This window comes from Photinus pyralis, unplaced genomic scaffold (assembly GCF_008802855.1).
Source record: "Photinus pyralis isolate 1611_PpyrPB1 unplaced genomic scaffold, Ppyr1.3 Ppyr1.4_LG8, whole genome shotgun sequence".
Classification (NCBI taxonomy): Eukaryota; Metazoa; Arthropoda; class Insecta; order Coleoptera; family Lampyridae; genus Photinus; species Photinus pyralis.
Genome location: NW_022170819.1, coordinates 25,304,157 through 25,319,897, shown reverse-complemented (window position 1 = coordinate 25,319,897; position 15,741 = coordinate 25,304,157). Strand labels below are relative to the sequence as shown.

At 37.6% G+C, this 15,741-nt stretch overlaps 3 protein-coding genes across 3 annotated transcripts; 2 read left to right on the top strand and 1 right to left on the bottom strand.

Moving 5' to 3' along the window:
* Nucleotides 1-224: 224 nt before the first annotated feature.
* LOC116178375 (zinc finger protein 354A-like) lies at nucleotides 225-10,537 on the top strand. Its single transcript, XM_031497857.1, has 4 exons — nucleotides 225-718; nucleotides 772-1,021; nucleotides 5,376-6,187; nucleotides 9,221-10,537. The coding sequence occupies exons 1-4, from the start codon at nucleotides 581-583 to the stop codon at nucleotides 10,133-10,135; spliced, it is 2,115 nt and encodes a 704-aa protein (XP_031353717.1). The 5' UTR covers nucleotides 225-580; the 3' UTR covers nucleotides 10,136-10,537.
* Nucleotides 10,538-11,875: 1,338 nt separating this feature from the next.
* Nucleotides 11,876-12,944, bottom strand: LOC116179298 (thioredoxin domain-containing protein 9). The gene has a single exon (XM_031499057.1). The coding sequence runs from the start codon at nucleotides 12,749-12,751 to the stop codon at nucleotides 11,957-11,959; it is 795 nt and encodes a 264-aa protein (XP_031354917.1). The 5' UTR covers nucleotides 12,752-12,944; the 3' UTR covers nucleotides 11,876-11,956.
* Nucleotides 12,945-13,923: 979 nt separating this feature from the next.
* Nucleotides 13,924-15,212, top strand: LOC116177613 (methylglutaconyl-CoA hydratase, mitochondrial-like). The gene is made up of 3 exons (XM_031496623.1): nucleotides 13,924-14,598; nucleotides 14,643-14,843; nucleotides 14,895-15,212. Exons 1-3 carry the CDS (start codon nucleotides 14,181-14,183, stop codon nucleotides 15,158-15,160), a joined length of 885 nt encoding a protein of 294 aa, XP_031352483.1. The 5' UTR covers nucleotides 13,924-14,180; the 3' UTR covers nucleotides 15,161-15,212.
* The last annotated feature ends 529 nt before the right edge of the window (nucleotides 15,213-15,741 follow it).

Genomic DNA, 15,741 nt, shown 5'->3' with positions numbered 1-15,741 from the left:
CAGCAACTATCTTCCTCGTCCCGAAAACTGACATTTTTTGTACTAATGAAACAAATAACTATTTCGCGATATTTTTTGATCCGGTCGGGGTCCCTACTGATTTTAGTATGTTTTTTTACACGAATTATTTCCCCTATTTTTCATTCGTTGAGTGGACTAAAGAAAAACAAAAATCGAATATTGTACTTCAAAAATGACTGACGAATCGTGATGTGTTTTTGTTTTTAAAAAATTGAAATTCTACACTTAAACAAATTTCTTTTCTTTAAGTTTCCACTTTAACAACAAGCACAGCGTACCTAAAACAAAGTGTCATTTCGGGCAATATTCAATTATTTAAAGAATGATTCAATAATATAATGCACACTTGGCGTATAATCATTGAATTTATTATAAATTCTTTATTATAAATTCGATGGTATAATTTACTAATTCCCATAGTAGATATTTAACTGTAAAGTAGACACGGCGCACTGTTTTTGACCTCTCCCGCCCTTGCCTTCTAACCGTTACTTTAACCACTGCAGTTTTAACCCTCGCTAATCTTTTATCAGCTGTATTTTTGTTATTAACTATTAAGATGAGCAATTTAAACATAGAATATTGTTGCACATGCTTAAAAGTGTGTTCCGAGCAAGACAAGTTCTTAAGTTTAGGTTTCTTTTCATCACAGCAGGTTACGTACAGGAAAAAGTTAAAATTTTGTGTACCAGAAATGGTAAACGTCCCGAAAGATATCTCGCTAGCTATTATTAAAATGTTTACTTTTAGGGGCCCGAAATCGACGTCGACTCGTACATGTGTAAACCCTGCTCGATTGCGCTCGAACAGGCGTATACTTTTCGATGTATGTGCATACGTACGGAGGGTATGCTGAATTCGTTTCGAGTTAAAGGCAATTTGAAGGACGGGAACGGTATTAAAAAGGATCTCATACAGCTTTTGCTGACGCAGAACAATACAGATTTGTTGCCCAAATTAAATAGGTCGTTGAGTAATTCGCATTCTGTGGTTAACATAGGTAAGGGTGCTATGGATTTCGTTGTGTATGAGGTTAGCAACCAAACTAGGAAATATTGTTGAATGAAAGTGATATGTAGTTTCTTGTAAGTATATTCTCACACTTTTGTGTAGTTCATAAATGGTCATCAATGTCATTGGGAGCAGGGTCACCATCTAGAAAATACTATTTCTAGTAAACCGTGGGATTAGTAATTTTTTCTCCTGCTTCTTAACTTCCGGGTAACTATCCATCAGTGCCTTTAGCACTGCCTCACTGTCAGTATAAGTATATGTTCCTGTTACAGAAACCTCGTTTCTTGCTTTCTGTTGCACATCTAGTAATCTCATACAGTTTGACCGGAAAGATCTTGCAATGCCTTTTTATGTTCGCTGGTTCCCAATTTGGGTCTGGTATGTTGAATGAGATTTTCGTTAGGTCTGATTTCAATACCAGGATTAGAACTATATCACAGATTTGTCCATTCACCATCCATAGGGTCGTGTATGAGTGTGACGTCTATGTCGTCAGCAAGCAGTTTTTTTACTATATTCATTTTAAGAAGGTACCGGTAGAAAGCATTGTGATTTGATTGGTTAAACCATGAGTCTGTATTACACCGACAAATAAAATGTGTGACCAATTTTGTATATTAGTAGTTTCGGTTACGAACTAAACTGTCAAACTGGCATTAGCTGTCAATTTTAATGATCCAAACGTGAAATCTTTTCATTTATATTCATATTGTTCAATTTTGATGCCTTTTTATATTTATCCTGTGTATGTGTCTATCGTTAAACACAGCGCCATCTACTACCTTCTTATAATGAATGCAGTATAGATCCTTTTTTTGTTACAATTTATAAAATTGAAGAAACCATAGCTTTGTCCAAGGTCTCAATGCTAAGATCTAAACCCTTGAGACGGTCAAAAGGGCTAAGGACCGGGTATTTATGAATTTTAATTAATGAATTAATTTCCATTAATTTGTTGCCGTATTTAACGCACATGTGACATGAATTACTGATTTATTTACATTTAATTATTAATGAATTTATAACAGATTTGTACACAAATTTATAACATCAAATTTTATTACATCAATCCTAGCCTAAACTTAATTTATGTTGCATTATAATTGTTTCAAATTTGATCAATTATTTTGCAGAATCTCTAGGAGAAAGTATCTAAATAGTTTGTCGTATACAGGGTGTTAGATTTTCTTTGCCACCCTGTATAAGGGAAACAATGTCCGTTAGGCGTTAGACCACCCATATATTTGCATTTTTTTCATATTTTAACGAGTACTATCGGCCCCTGAAATATCTGCATGACATTAATTAACACCCTGTATAGGCGGCAGCACCTTTTTCCCTTCGATATAGGACTATCGCATTCCTTCTTACCTATTTTTTTTTCTTATCGTTGTCATTATCTTTATTCGAATGTTCAAGAGTGTATGCCTGAAGGGGAGGTCATGCTGTCCTCGACAATAGTACACTCTGTCTAACTAAGATCATGACAACCATATCTATATCAAGGGGAAAAAAGAGATGAGCCTACATAGGTGGCACCGAGAGTGGTACCTAAATATGATGTACAGGGTGGCCAACTAAGAATGCGAGGTACTGTATCTGGGAATCTATCCATCGTAGAGGCTTGCGGTAAAAAAATTTAATACTAAAACGGCCACGAGCAAAACCTGGAAAATATTTTTAAGTTTCTGAAATGACCGCTAGGGGGCGTACCTGCAATCTGGAATCTAAAAAAGTGATTTTTCTGTGAATTCCGCTATATTAACCTAACAAAAAAATGTCCGGTCTTTGAAGTTGACGATAATCTGACCAATTTTTGTTTGGCAATTTTTCCTGTATCTCTAAAAATGAAGTGGTGGGGGATATTCAAAGGTTTCCGTAAAGAACACCCTGTATCTTTGAAACGGCTCAGCCGATTTAAATAAACTCGGGTTAGTTCAAAAGAGCTATTTTTCAGCTACAAATATTACACTATTTGAAGTTTTGTTAGTTTCACATATCACCGCTTGAGGGCTTTTTTCGACATTCCGGCAGAAATGGTTAATTTTCTCAAAAAAATTAAATGCATTGGTACGATTTTTTTTTCATGAAAAAGTAGCTAAAAGATACCTAAACAAACTCGCGAAAACAGCATCTCGATATCTTGAGATATATATATATATTTTTTTTTATATGATGGCCAGCATTTCGAGCATTTACGGCGGCATTAAAAGCTTCCTTTTTTAAATCGATCCACCTTAGGGCCACAAATTATATAATAAAAATAATTCCGGAAAAATTATCTTAACAAAATAAATTTTTTTTCTTTGGCCTAAATTTTAGGTTAGGAACAAGATATCGAGATGCGGTTTTCGCGAGCTTGTTTAGGCATCATTTAGCTACTTTTTCATTTAAAAAAATCGAACCAACGCATTTAATTTTTTTGAGAAAATTAACCACTACTGTCGGAATCTCGAAAAAAGCCCTCAAGCGGCAATATGTGAAACTAACAAAACTTCAAATAGCATAATATTTGTAGCCGAAGAATAACTATTGTCGGAATTCGAAAAAAGCCCTCAAGCGGCGATGTGTTTGTTAAAATTCGGCTCAGTCGTTTCGAAGATACAGGGTGTTCTTTACGGAAACCTTTGAATACCCCCCACCACTTCATTTTTAGAGATACAGGAAAAATTGTCAAACAAAAAAGGTTCAGATTATCGTCGTCTTCAAAGACCGGACATTTTTTTGTTAGGTTAATATAGCGGAATGCACAGAAAAATCACTTTTTAGATTCCAGATTGCAGTTACGCCCCCTAGCGGCCATTTCAGAAACTTAAAAATATTTTCGTGGCGGTTTTAGTAATAAATTTTTTTACCGCAAGACAGGTTCCCAGATACAGTACTTCGCATTCTTATTTGGCCACCCTGTACATACGGAAGGAACTAATTCTTTGTTAATGACTAAAAGTTCACATAAACATAGGTCCGCAAACAGTTCGTTGCCGATTTACAGGGTATTCTTTTCAAAGCCGACTGTCAAAACTTATAAAAACAAGAGAGTATCCTATGCGGACCTGTGTGTACTCTTTTGGTTGAGACTGCAGTGTATCTCAGCAGTTTTTAAAGATAGAGACATGCGTTTCGCGTGACCCTCTGCCGCTTTTTTGTGAAACTTTTAATATCACAAACAAAATAAATCTAGCTACGTTTGTTTCTGAGATACAGGGTGAAAACGAAAAGTTTGACTTTTTGGGATGTTATCATATCTTACTACACATGTAAGATAGAACAAAAGTAAAAACTGTCTACTTTAGAATCCAGTGGCGTAGTTAAAAAAAATTTAGACTAACGTTTCTGAGATTTGACAGAAAGTTTGTATTTTTTAATGCAACACCCTGTATATCTTAACGTCAATTTTTTACATTCTTTTTCCTGGTTACATTGATGTATCACAACCTCTTTTTTTTTAATTTTAGCCGTGAATCAAAATGAAAACCTTATTTTTTTACTGTGTTTAAATAGTAGACCATGGATTCATCGAGATTTGGTTTTGTTTATTCTATTCATGGTAACAGACGAATCAATAAAAATCGACGGTAGAAGCATGTTATTTTAAAATTTTGAAAAATGTGAAATAATATAATATAGATTCATACGAGGATTCATATGAAAAAAGTATAGGTTGAAATACAATTGATATACAATTTGAAATATAAGTTACACTGAAGGGCTTACATCATCAGTCATGGCAATGGTATCTAAAGGGTGTTATTTTTCAGGGGTCATGTTCCATTTTCTACCCCTGAAATTTTTTTCGGTGCGCCACTGGTAGATTGTAAAATGTGAATTTGATTTTCTGGTTTGGTTGGAAACTTTTTGATCTCTCGTAATTTTGTCGTATCTGCGACCGTTATCGAGAAAAAAAAATAAAAATCAATTTTCTGTCCAGTAGGCCCTGACTTTATTTGTAATTGTTAGCATATGTTTATAAACGTTTAATTTGTCAAGTGTACGGTAACACCCTGTAGATGGGTAACGAAGCATTTACGGACCTATGTTCATATGAACTTTTAGTCATAAAATAAGCCAAAGAATTAGCCCCTTCTGTATTTTCATCATGTTTAGGAACACCCTGTATGCCCTCCAGAACTTTTTTGAAATTTAGTTTTCTACAGTTTCTCTGTGTTTGAAAACCACGAAATTGATTGACAATTAAGGAAGCAGTTCATACACCTCTACCTATTTTACACCGTGCATACAACTATTATAACGATTACCGCCTTCCCTTTAGCAATTTCATAGTCTGGCCGCTAACTTCAAGTACTGAATTTCAAACTTTATATCGCTGTGAACATTTTCAGATGAGCATAATAGTGTCGAAATTATACGCGAGCTTGGAAGTTTGTTGTCGGAAAGTCTCTCCAACACTAAGAATGAAATAGAAATATCACGCCTCTCCCGCCCTAAGAACGAAATAGATTTGTCACGGCTCTCCAACAGTAAGAAAGAAATAGAATTATTAAGCCTCTCTGAGACTAAGAAGAAAATAGAAAGTCCAAATCTGTCAGACATTGAGCAGAATATAGAATCGACAAGCCTCCCCAGCACTAGGTCAAGAACAGAAACGTCGAGCGTTTCCGACACTAAGAAGAAAATAGAAACGCCAAGCGTCTCCGACACTAAGAAGCAAATAGGAACGTCAAGCCTTTCCGGCACTAGGGGAAGAAGAGAAACATCAAGCCTTCCTGACGTTAAGAGGAGATTAGAAACGTCAAGTCCTTACAACACGAGACGAAACATAGAAAGCCCCTCCGTCATCACCAAGAGGGAAACGGAAACGTCGAAAATTAAGGTGAAAAAGAGACCCGCCTCCCCTCCGCTTCCTCAGGCGAAACGGCGATGTTTAACGGATGACGAAATAATAACGCTGTCGTGCAAGACGGATCCCGAATTGCGGAACGTGTCCCCTCAAGAATTGAAGTGTCAGGTGACGCTAGAAAAGTTAACCATTACCGAATTACCGGTGATCATACCCAGCAGGCCTTCGAACACCCGGGCGAGCAAACAGCAAAAGGAATTCCCTTGTAATAAATGCGGCAAAGTGCTTAAGAAGAAGGAGTATTACTATTCGCACATACTCAAACATTCGAATATACGGGCTTTCAGGTGTAAGGTACGTAATGTCTGTCTCGCTTTAATCAATTGATCTTCATTACATTGAAGTATGTAAGAAAGGAGCAATAGTGCTTGGTCTGCAATTGATTGGATTTGTCATTCTTTCAGCAAAAACACATTATAAAGTAGTCGTCTTGATTTGCAGAGGAGAGGGGGTGTATTACTCGCACGCGCTTAGGTTTTATATTCTGACCCATTGTACTGTCTCCATGTAACTAGAATCATCTGCCCCTTACCTCACTCAAGCTTCCCCACACGCGAGGCTTTTGGGCAAGCGCCGTCTATATCTACAGATACTTTCTGAATGAACTGTTTAGGGTTCAGTGACCTTCCGGGTAAGTATTTCTGACATAGACTTTCAAGAGTCTTAACAGAAAATACCGTAGGTAGCCATACAGACAGTACTGCATTGTAGGTATATGATACCCATTATTTCAACGACTTCTATTAAAACCGATTACTAAAAAAATGTTTCTGCAGTTATTTGTAACAGGTTGTCTGCGAGAAGCGACTGCAATCTTGACATACTCAATACTCACGAGCACAGCCACCGTTACGACGGACGTTTTGCGGCTCTTTGGAATCTGCGTCGGGTGTTAAAACTGACGGTTTTTTTTTATACACAAATGGAAAAGGAAAATTAATATAAACTCATAATTTTGTGCGTAAGAAAAGACGAGAACATATAAAATATATTACGCCACGATCAGGCGATGTCAGGGAAACCTTCTTCGGGACAAAAACCCTGGGATAGTCCACACTAATACACGAACTAAATTAACAAAAGCACAAGAAACTCCACAAAACACTTGAAGTTGCGTTACATTAAATATATCACGAATTTCAAGATTCCAAAAGCATCAACCTGCATCTTTTCAGGTGGTTGTTGAACGTCGCAAGGGCGACAAACTCACCGATCTTCTTGTTTTCGTCCTGTTAAAAATCGAACCACAGCCTTTTTACGGAAGACGCGTTCCTTTTGGATCTCTATGAATTTTAAAAACAGGCATTTTTTTAGGTTTAATAATAATAATAATAAAGTTTATTATCCCAACAGTGATAACACCAATTATAGGGCAATATTAAGTGACAGATGGCTAAAGACAGTAAAGAGCACGTCCTTAGTTGTTAAAGTGGTTAATTACATTCTTCTTTACATTCTTATGTATATGAATAAACCGGAAAACATTAATGTGTCGGTTATAATGCTGTTTAATCTACGTAAGGGAATGCCGGCGAGTTGTTGTACCGCGTGTACTAGTTCTGCAAAAATCTATTGAGAATGTCTTATAGGCCAGGCCTATGAGGTCCCTTTCCCTTTATGTAGAAATTATTCCCTAAAAGGAGAAACTTTGCATATGTGTAGTACTACTAGCCAGTAACAACAGATCAAAAGTGAACATTCGTGCATGCTTTGCTACGGTCGCCATCTGGAAAATGGCGGCAGATTTTAACTTTTTTAACCATATTTCATTACCCGTTGGTAATACGAAATTTTTAATAACAAAAGGTGAAGAACATAAAAAATACATCTTTTCATTTTTGTAAAGGTTAATGAGAAATCGAAAAACGACGACTGTCTACAATGTTTACCGCATTTCCGTCCGTCTGTCTGTTTTCAATGCAACGTTTCGTTTCGGAGAAATCATGATCAACTTTTTTTTATATGACCCGTAAAAAAAGTACATACTGTATTGAGTAGCATTTTCATTACGAATACAATGATGTACCACACACAAAACAAAAGTTGCAAACTGTTGGTTTCAACATGATGGTGCATCCGCGCACAACGCCCTAATCGTACGATAATAACAATCAGACAGATTTCTTCGGAAAGTGAAAACTCTGACGTACTTTTTCGTAATTGTAATTTTTTTCGGTTCGCGGACGACGAACTCGAAATTTCCCCTTTACTCGTGCGCCACCATGGCATTACGATCTTGCCCCTGGTCAAGAATGCGGAACGCTTACAGGACGGCTAATTTAATTAGCTACTGTTAATTACATTAATTGGCAGGATTGAAATTTGGTAGTGCAGTGATATACAGAGTGGCCCAACGAGAAGTATACAGAGGGCTTTTAGGGTATTAAATTTTGAAATTTCGAAAAATCCTCGAACATGTCATATTTGTAGGGGGACAACTTTTGGAATACAAATCACGAACCCAAGTCTTCACCCCTCTATGTAGGGAGCTTAACCCCTAAAATTTTAAATGGAATCCTATGGCAAATGGCACATTATTTGAAAGCCAATTTAATCGTGATTACTAATCTGCTTTGCTTTTTAAATTCTATTGATTCGTTTCGTGAAGACTTGGGTTCGTGATTTGTATTCCAAAAGTTGTCCCCCTCGAATACAAAATTGACGTGTTCGAGGATATTTCGAAATTTCTAAATTTAATACCCTAAAAGCCCTCTGTATACTTCTCGTTGGGCCACTCTGTATATTGTTACTTGGAATTGGAAAGTGCAGTTTTGTTCCCCTCACGTCTCCCGTCGTCCCGCGAGCAAATTTCGACCTTGCACTTCGGGAGCGGCATCAAGTTGCGAATTTTTATGACGAAATGCCCGGGGGGGGGGGGCGAACAATTGCGCTTTAGCATATTCTCATCTACTATACGCGACTATCGTGCAGATTTCAAAAGCAATCGGTCCCCAGGTGGAAAAGTTTACTTATTCACTTATTTATTATTATTATTACGTCTTCTAGTATAAGAACTGTCGCAGGTAGCCGCCCATTCTAAAACATGTCTTTTTCTTCGCATGGGCTAGATAGAGATGAAAATATAATAGCATAATTTGTGTACAAATCGCCGGCGACCAGTTTTGCAGTGGGCGGCTACCCAGCGATGATTGACGTGACTGTTTTTATACTGGAAGAGCAGTCGACACTTTTATTTCCAAAATTTCACTTTTGTGGCTGCTAGAGCTAGAGATCATGTTCATTGGAGTTGCACCTCCCGCTTATTGCTCCTTTTCAGCAGAAACGCATTTTTGCACGATAATAAGTAACATTGGTATGCCCCTGCAGCTATGTCCCTCGGCTTACTTTTCGGCCGATGCTTTGCGTACGCACAAACGGAGGCAACATCCCAATAACGTGCCGCCGACGACGACGGCAAATGAAGTAAAACCGAAAATCGAAAGCGCTCAGAAGACCGTCCCGAAACCGAAACCAGTGACGCCGCGTTCCAACAAAAACGCTCGCGGCAAAACGGACGAAGGTCAAGAGGTGTTTAATTGTCTTTATTGCGCGTTTCAGACATCATCAAAGCCCATATTCACTCAACATGTCACTCTACATACGGTTAGGGGAAAATACCCATGTCCGCATTGTCGGAAGAATTTCATCCCGTTTTGGGGTTTGAGCAAGCATGTACGCGAAATGCACGCTAAGACGAACTCTTCTCCACCAAAAAAACAGATTACGAAAGCGTTACCGATCATTATTAAATCGGAGCCCGTCACCGAACCGGAACCACAGTGCGAGGAGCCTCCAAAACTACCCGCGTGTGTCAAACAAGAATCTAAAAATATCGAAACAAACCACGACGCTAGCGTACCGCCCGTAAAAAAGAGGAAAAAATACTTTTGTCCGCAGTGTAACAGCGAATTTTCCAGTCGCGATCACGCGAACATTCACACCGGCGAAAAACCGTACACTTGCGCCATCTGCTTGAAAAAGTTCGGCGCGTACACAACGCTACGAGTGCATAGGAAAATACACGCGAAGAACAGTAGTGCCAACGACGTCCCTACGCCCCCCGTCGTGCACAAATGCGACATTTGCAAACAAACATTTAACAATTCGTACGACGCAACGTCGCATACCTGCCAGACGTCGACCGGCGAGTCGGTCTACAGGTGTCAGATTTGTAAGAATGCGTATTTAGGTAGGAACGCTTTGGTGGATCATATGCGTATGCATTTGGAGGAAACCGACTAACTGTTTCGATATTGTATTAGTTATCGTAGTTGTAAGTCAGTAGATATTGTGAACGTCATTGTAGTTTTAAATAAGACGATTATTTTCTCTGAGAGATCTGCTTTGCACTGTGACATACCTTACTTCTATTAAGTTGCTTGTTATCTGACTGAAAATGCTCTTGTTAATTAAGATGACCGGTGATATTCGTTTTTAACGTATTGGGGTCTGCAGGTGGACATTTTTTTAAAAATTGACATTGTGACATAGTGTTTAATCAATGTTTGTGATTAAATTTTAAATTTTCTTTTCAAATTTTTTTTGTAAGAACTTGTATTTTTAGTTTTACAGCTCTCTGTATAGGTAGTTTAATTATATTATATTACTGATTTCAGTGTTTAATATGTTTTTTTAATCTATTATAGGAAATCATTATACCTACTTGTATTAAAATTAAAATAATTTTTTGTATTTTCATACCTCATTTTTAATTACTTCTTTATGCATGTGCTAATCCATATACGCTAGACCGTCCACTGTAAAAAACATAGGATTGGACATGCCCGGGGTTTTCAGTTGGGGACGGCCACTTTCTAACTAACGCTTGTGGGCGAGATAAGGGCCTCTCCACAGCATTAAGACCCCTCCGTGATGTAAATCGAAAAAAGTATTTATGATGTGAAAATGTGAAGTAAAGGAACAACAAATATCAAACTGATTGCAAGATAAAGGAGGAGCTAGAAGCGGCTATGGAAACAAGGACGAACTGTGGAGACATTCAGGCGATTGCGACCCTCATTTACAAACGATAATTTGCGCCTTAGAAACTATTACGTTAAATACGAACAATAGTGGAAATTTTAACTCGTAAAGAACTAAAATCGGGTAACCTGAAATACAGTTGAATTACGAAACTTGTTGCGAATACGGACTACAGCATAAATTTAAACGCGTGGTAATAAAACTTCTATTATAGCTAGTAATATTTCGAGGAAATGGACTTAGGTACAACCTCGGGTAGGTACAACAATCCTTCCATGACGTAATTCTCCGAACGTCTGAACTGCACATAATATCTTAAAGACGACATTGACGCTTGCCGCGGATCATCTAATGTTTCAGTGTTTCAACTTCAAGTCACAGAAGCCATTCATTTTACGAGGCATAGGATTTCCTGTTCAATCATTTAATCATATAATAATAAGAACTATAATGTACAATGGCATGCGGTCACTACTTCAAACAAATCACAATTGAAACGGAATTGTAATTATTTTCCTTGTAGACCTTTACCACAAATTCGCGTAAACAAATGTATACACTCTTCAACCGTCGCAAAACCAGCAAACTCGTCTCCAGTATTTAAGGAAACTTGGACAATATTTGCGAGTCAGATTAACAGTGAGACCTCTGGTGGCAGCACATTGTAATTACTATTGGTGGGTTAAGATTCCGATTTTGTTTATTTACAATGGCCAAAAGTAATCAATATTGGAGTTTTTACGGCTTTACTTACTTCAAGAATTTTAAATGCGTGATCAGTGCAATTATACAAGGATGTAATGTCCAATCTGCGCCATTAGACATGTCGCACATAGTAAAACAAGTAAAGTTTAAATCGTCATTTATTAAAGCACAACATATGAAAGAATAGGTAGTGTTTGAATTGTGGTTAGTGCAATTGTGCACGTTAGTCATAGTCCAAATACAGGTCTATGACGTAGTGCAAGTAAGGCTGTTTTAAAGCAAAATCAACAACAATTGAATAAAAAAAAGCAGGTGAATTTATTAAAAAGCTGTAAAAAACAATACAAAGAATAAATATTTCTTTAAAGATCAACATCACTTCTTCTCATTTTCATCATCACTAATACCTAACTCTAGTTCTTCTTCAGGGGTGAGATAATTCTGATTGACTTTGTTATAATCAGTATTGAAATGACACATATTATCACCACGTCCTTCAAAGTGCTTCGAATAATCGTCTTGTTCTAAATCGTCATCGGACTGGTTTGTGAAAATACCATCGCGTATACTTCTTTTCGTGACCTTTTCCTTCTTCTCGTTTCCAGTAGGCATCACCGATAGATCCCCTTCGTAATCGAGAATATTATTTTGCGCCAGACGCCATTCTAACACGTCCGTTGTGAAATCGTCCGTATTCCCCAGAGAAGTAAATCCCACAACTTTGTCGATCATGATACTTTTTTGAATGCATACTAAAGTCGGAATGGTTTTAATTTGCAAGCGTGCGGCGAGAAACGGGCATTTTTCCGCATTCAATGACACGAATTTTGTCTCGACGTGTTTCGGTGCGAGTATCTTCAAGTGTTTGTCTAAAATAGGGGAACGAGTATTCGTCGGGGTGAAAAAGTGTATTACGACGTTGTCGGATTTTTTAATAATATCGAAAAACATTTTCTCCTCATACAACTGCTCGTAGGAACCGTGCCCGCTTTGCAACCAGTGCTGCCGTTTGCCCTGTTGAGCTTTGTATTCCTGGATACGCTGTTTCCGTAACTGCTCCAAATCGTTTATGTCAAGGTTGTCAATTTGATCAATAGCAGCATCGACCTCTTTTTCCAATCTTTTGGAGACCTCCAGCACCTTCTGCTCGATTATTTGGTTTTTATCCATAGTTTACGTGCTTAAACACTGCAGCAAGTGGTAGTGAGTGACGAGAAATATTTAAATTACACAGATACGCTGTTGTTCACTATTAAAACCGGTACTTTGAAGGAAACAAATCCAAAATTACTCACAAGTTCCAGCGAAAAGAAAATTAAAATTTCACATTAAATGTCAGATGTCACATGGGTGGGGTGGATCAATTTAGCGTAACCATAGCCACAGTCTGGCTGTGCCCAAGTGTGCGCGACTCACCACCGGCGATTACAAATGGCAACACTGTGACAGTAAACATTCATCATCTTTACAATTTAGTTACAGACAGTAACTAGCCGCCGACGATGTTGCAAAGCTACGGTACAGGTTTGGGAGGCTAAAAGGTTATGCAAGGCCTCCGAGGTTGTTCTAGTTCTAGTAATTTCCAGAGCATCTGAAGTGCTTAAAACGTCTCCGGTAAGAACCGTGGCCGTAATTATTCTCGTATGTTCATGTTATGTATTTTCATATTCGAAGACTTTCCAGTGTTACCAAAGAGCTTTCCGGAGATTTCTATCTTCGTAACGCACGTGGACGAGTGTCTCAGATGCTTCACACTGAAAACTGTATCAAGTAGGTACCTATAAAAAGGAACCTAAAAGATATGAAAAGCACTATCTAAAAAGTTGCAGAAAAAGGTCAGCTCTTTAAGAACACTAGAATATAGAAGACTTTATATATATATATATTTATAAAGATCGTAAATATGCTAGATTAAACGTTTTGATATCTCTGGAAAGTACTAGAAGGTTTTTAAGAGAATTTTAGCATTTTATAAAAAATGTAATGTGATATTTCAGGTATATTATAGTTTTTTGAGATAATCTTTTGAGCACGCTCCTACAAAGTTGTAACGCTGCATATAGGAAGCGCTAGAAAAGCCTCGGAAACCCTAAGAAGTTTGCAAGGGGCCTAGAACGTTCTAGGACCATATACAGGGTGTTAGTAAATTCAATGTAGATATTTTAAGGTTTGATTGAGGGTGCAAATACAAGCATTCAACGCGCAGCATTGCCCTTGATAGTATATTAATTATTATCACTTATCAGTTCCCTTTCTTTCATACTGTAAGGACCTAAGGACTAGACATTCTAGATTGCGGTGTCTCCGTCAACGCTACCGGAAATGACGACTTGAAATTCAAAATCATAACATAACCCCGATGATGATGTTTGTGACATAACCTTAAAATCTTTTCACGATTAAGAATAATTTAATTTTCGACGTCCACGGTCTACATTAGAGATTTTTCATACATGGAAATAATGTTATGATTATTACGCATGCCGCCAATACAGGGAGGAACCTAAAATTTTTATTTTGTTTATTTTTTCTTATCAGTAATTAACTTTTGTACTTAGATAGTGAATTTCATCACTTTTTTCTTGTTCGATGTTCCAAAATGAGGGCTCTCTCATTTTTTCCCAAAACTTTAAATTTGAATATAATTAGGCGAACATTTGCAACACCAGTGCAACAGGTACAACAAGTGCAAGATGTGGACCTTAGCCATCTATGTGAGAAGGATACAGGAATCTCTGTGCTCAGTTTGAATTGCATACAAAACAGAAACACAATTACTTCCAGTTTAGTCGATAATCTTAATCGTGTATTTGATACCGTTGGTAAATTGGACACTAAAGTTTTAATAATCAAAAGTAATGTTCCGAAAATCTTTTGCACTGGAGCAGACTTGAAAGAGAGACTTAAAATGTCTGAACGAGACGTTGCAAGTTTTGTGAATTACATTCGATCAACCCTTCATCGACTACACCTACTACCAATGCCAGTCATTGCCGCTTTGGATGGATCAGCGTTGGGTACGTCACTAAACTGTAAGCAATGAATCCAATGGTTCTTGTAGGAGGCGGTTTGGAAATGGCACTCGCGTGCGACATTCGTGTGGCCGCTAGTAGTATAAAACTGGGACTGGTTGAAACAAGGCTGGCAATTATTCCGGGTGCGGGCGGTTCAGTTCGATTGCCACGTTTAATCAATCCGGCATTGGCAAAAGAGCTGATTTACACTGCGAAGGTGTTCGATGGATCCGAAGCCAAAGCTATGGGTAACGTATCGGTAACGTCTAATATGGATGAAATCTCAAATAACTGTATAGGTGTCGTCAATCACGTGGTGGAACAGAACGATGATGGGAATGCTGCATATTTAAGATCTTTAGGTATCGCTCGAGAAATTTTACCTAACGGACCAATAGCCTTACGCATGGCAAAGTTTGCAATAAACAAAGGTGTCGAAGTAGATATCAATACGGCACTTTCGTTTGAAGAAGCAGCTTATTCACAAGTTATACCCACAAGGGACAGAATTGAGGGACTGCGAGCATTTGTAGAGAAAAGGCGCCCAAGTTATACAGGAGAATAAAAAATTTGTTTATAATGGAAATGCGTAATTGTAATAAACTGTTGGAAAGTGAGCATGAAATTTATATTTTGACCAAAATCGTAGAGTAAATAATTTATTACCCTATGCTAAGGGAGGCGCTTGCTTTCATACACTCTTCAACACTGATATAGTGGAGAATGTTATATATTATGCTATATTGTTAAGTCAAAAATAAATACGAATTCGTTTATAGTTGTCCCGGACAGACGGGCGGAAAGTGGCCACAATAGCGTATTTTCTTTATTGCTGTGGAAATGCCTTAAAAATTTCCATTTATGGGATTGGGTGGCTACCCCCAAGGTGAAAGCGCCCTTTGGCATCGTAATAATAATAATTTATTGTCTGGTGATCAACAAAAACATTGACATAGACATTGTCCAGTTGTATCTAAATGAATATTGTCAAATATATCACAAAAGAAAACATACATACATACAAACAAACAGTCAAATAAATTTATCACCGAGTACAATTGACTATACTAGAGTTGTCATACATTAGAATTGAAATCACATATTTTGTAAAAGCACTCGGCTATCAGATACCTTTTGAGGGCGGCT

Bases quoted from the DNA above. Each gene is read 5' to 3' on its own strand.
- LOC116178375 (XM_031497857.1), top strand. From the start codon at position 581: ATGAGCAATTTAAACATAGAATATTGTTGCACATGCTTAAAAGTGTGT. The intron at 719-771 runs GTAAACGTCCCG...GTTTACTTTTAG, and splicing joins AATTTTGTGTACCAGAAATG to GGGCCCGAAATCGACGTCGA. The intron at 6,188-9,220 runs GTACGTAATGTC...ATGCCCCTGCAG, and splicing joins TACGGGCTTTCAGGTGTAAG to CTATGTCCCTCGGCTTACTT.
- LOC116179298 (XM_031499057.1), bottom strand. From the start codon at position 12,751: ATGGATAAAAACCAAATAATCGAGCAGAAGGTGCTGGAGGTCTCCAAA.
- LOC116177613 (XM_031496623.1), top strand. From the start codon at position 14,181: ATGAGGGCTCTCTCATTTTTTCCCAAAACTTTAAATTTGAATATAATT. The intron at 14,599-14,642 runs GTACGTCACTAA...TGGTTCTTGTAG, and splicing joins TTTGGATGGATCAGCGTTGG to GAGGCGGTTTGGAAATGGCA. The intron at 14,844-14,894 runs GTAACGTATCGG...ATAACTGTATAG, and splicing joins ATCCGAAGCCAAAGCTATGG to GTGTCGTCAATCACGTGGTG.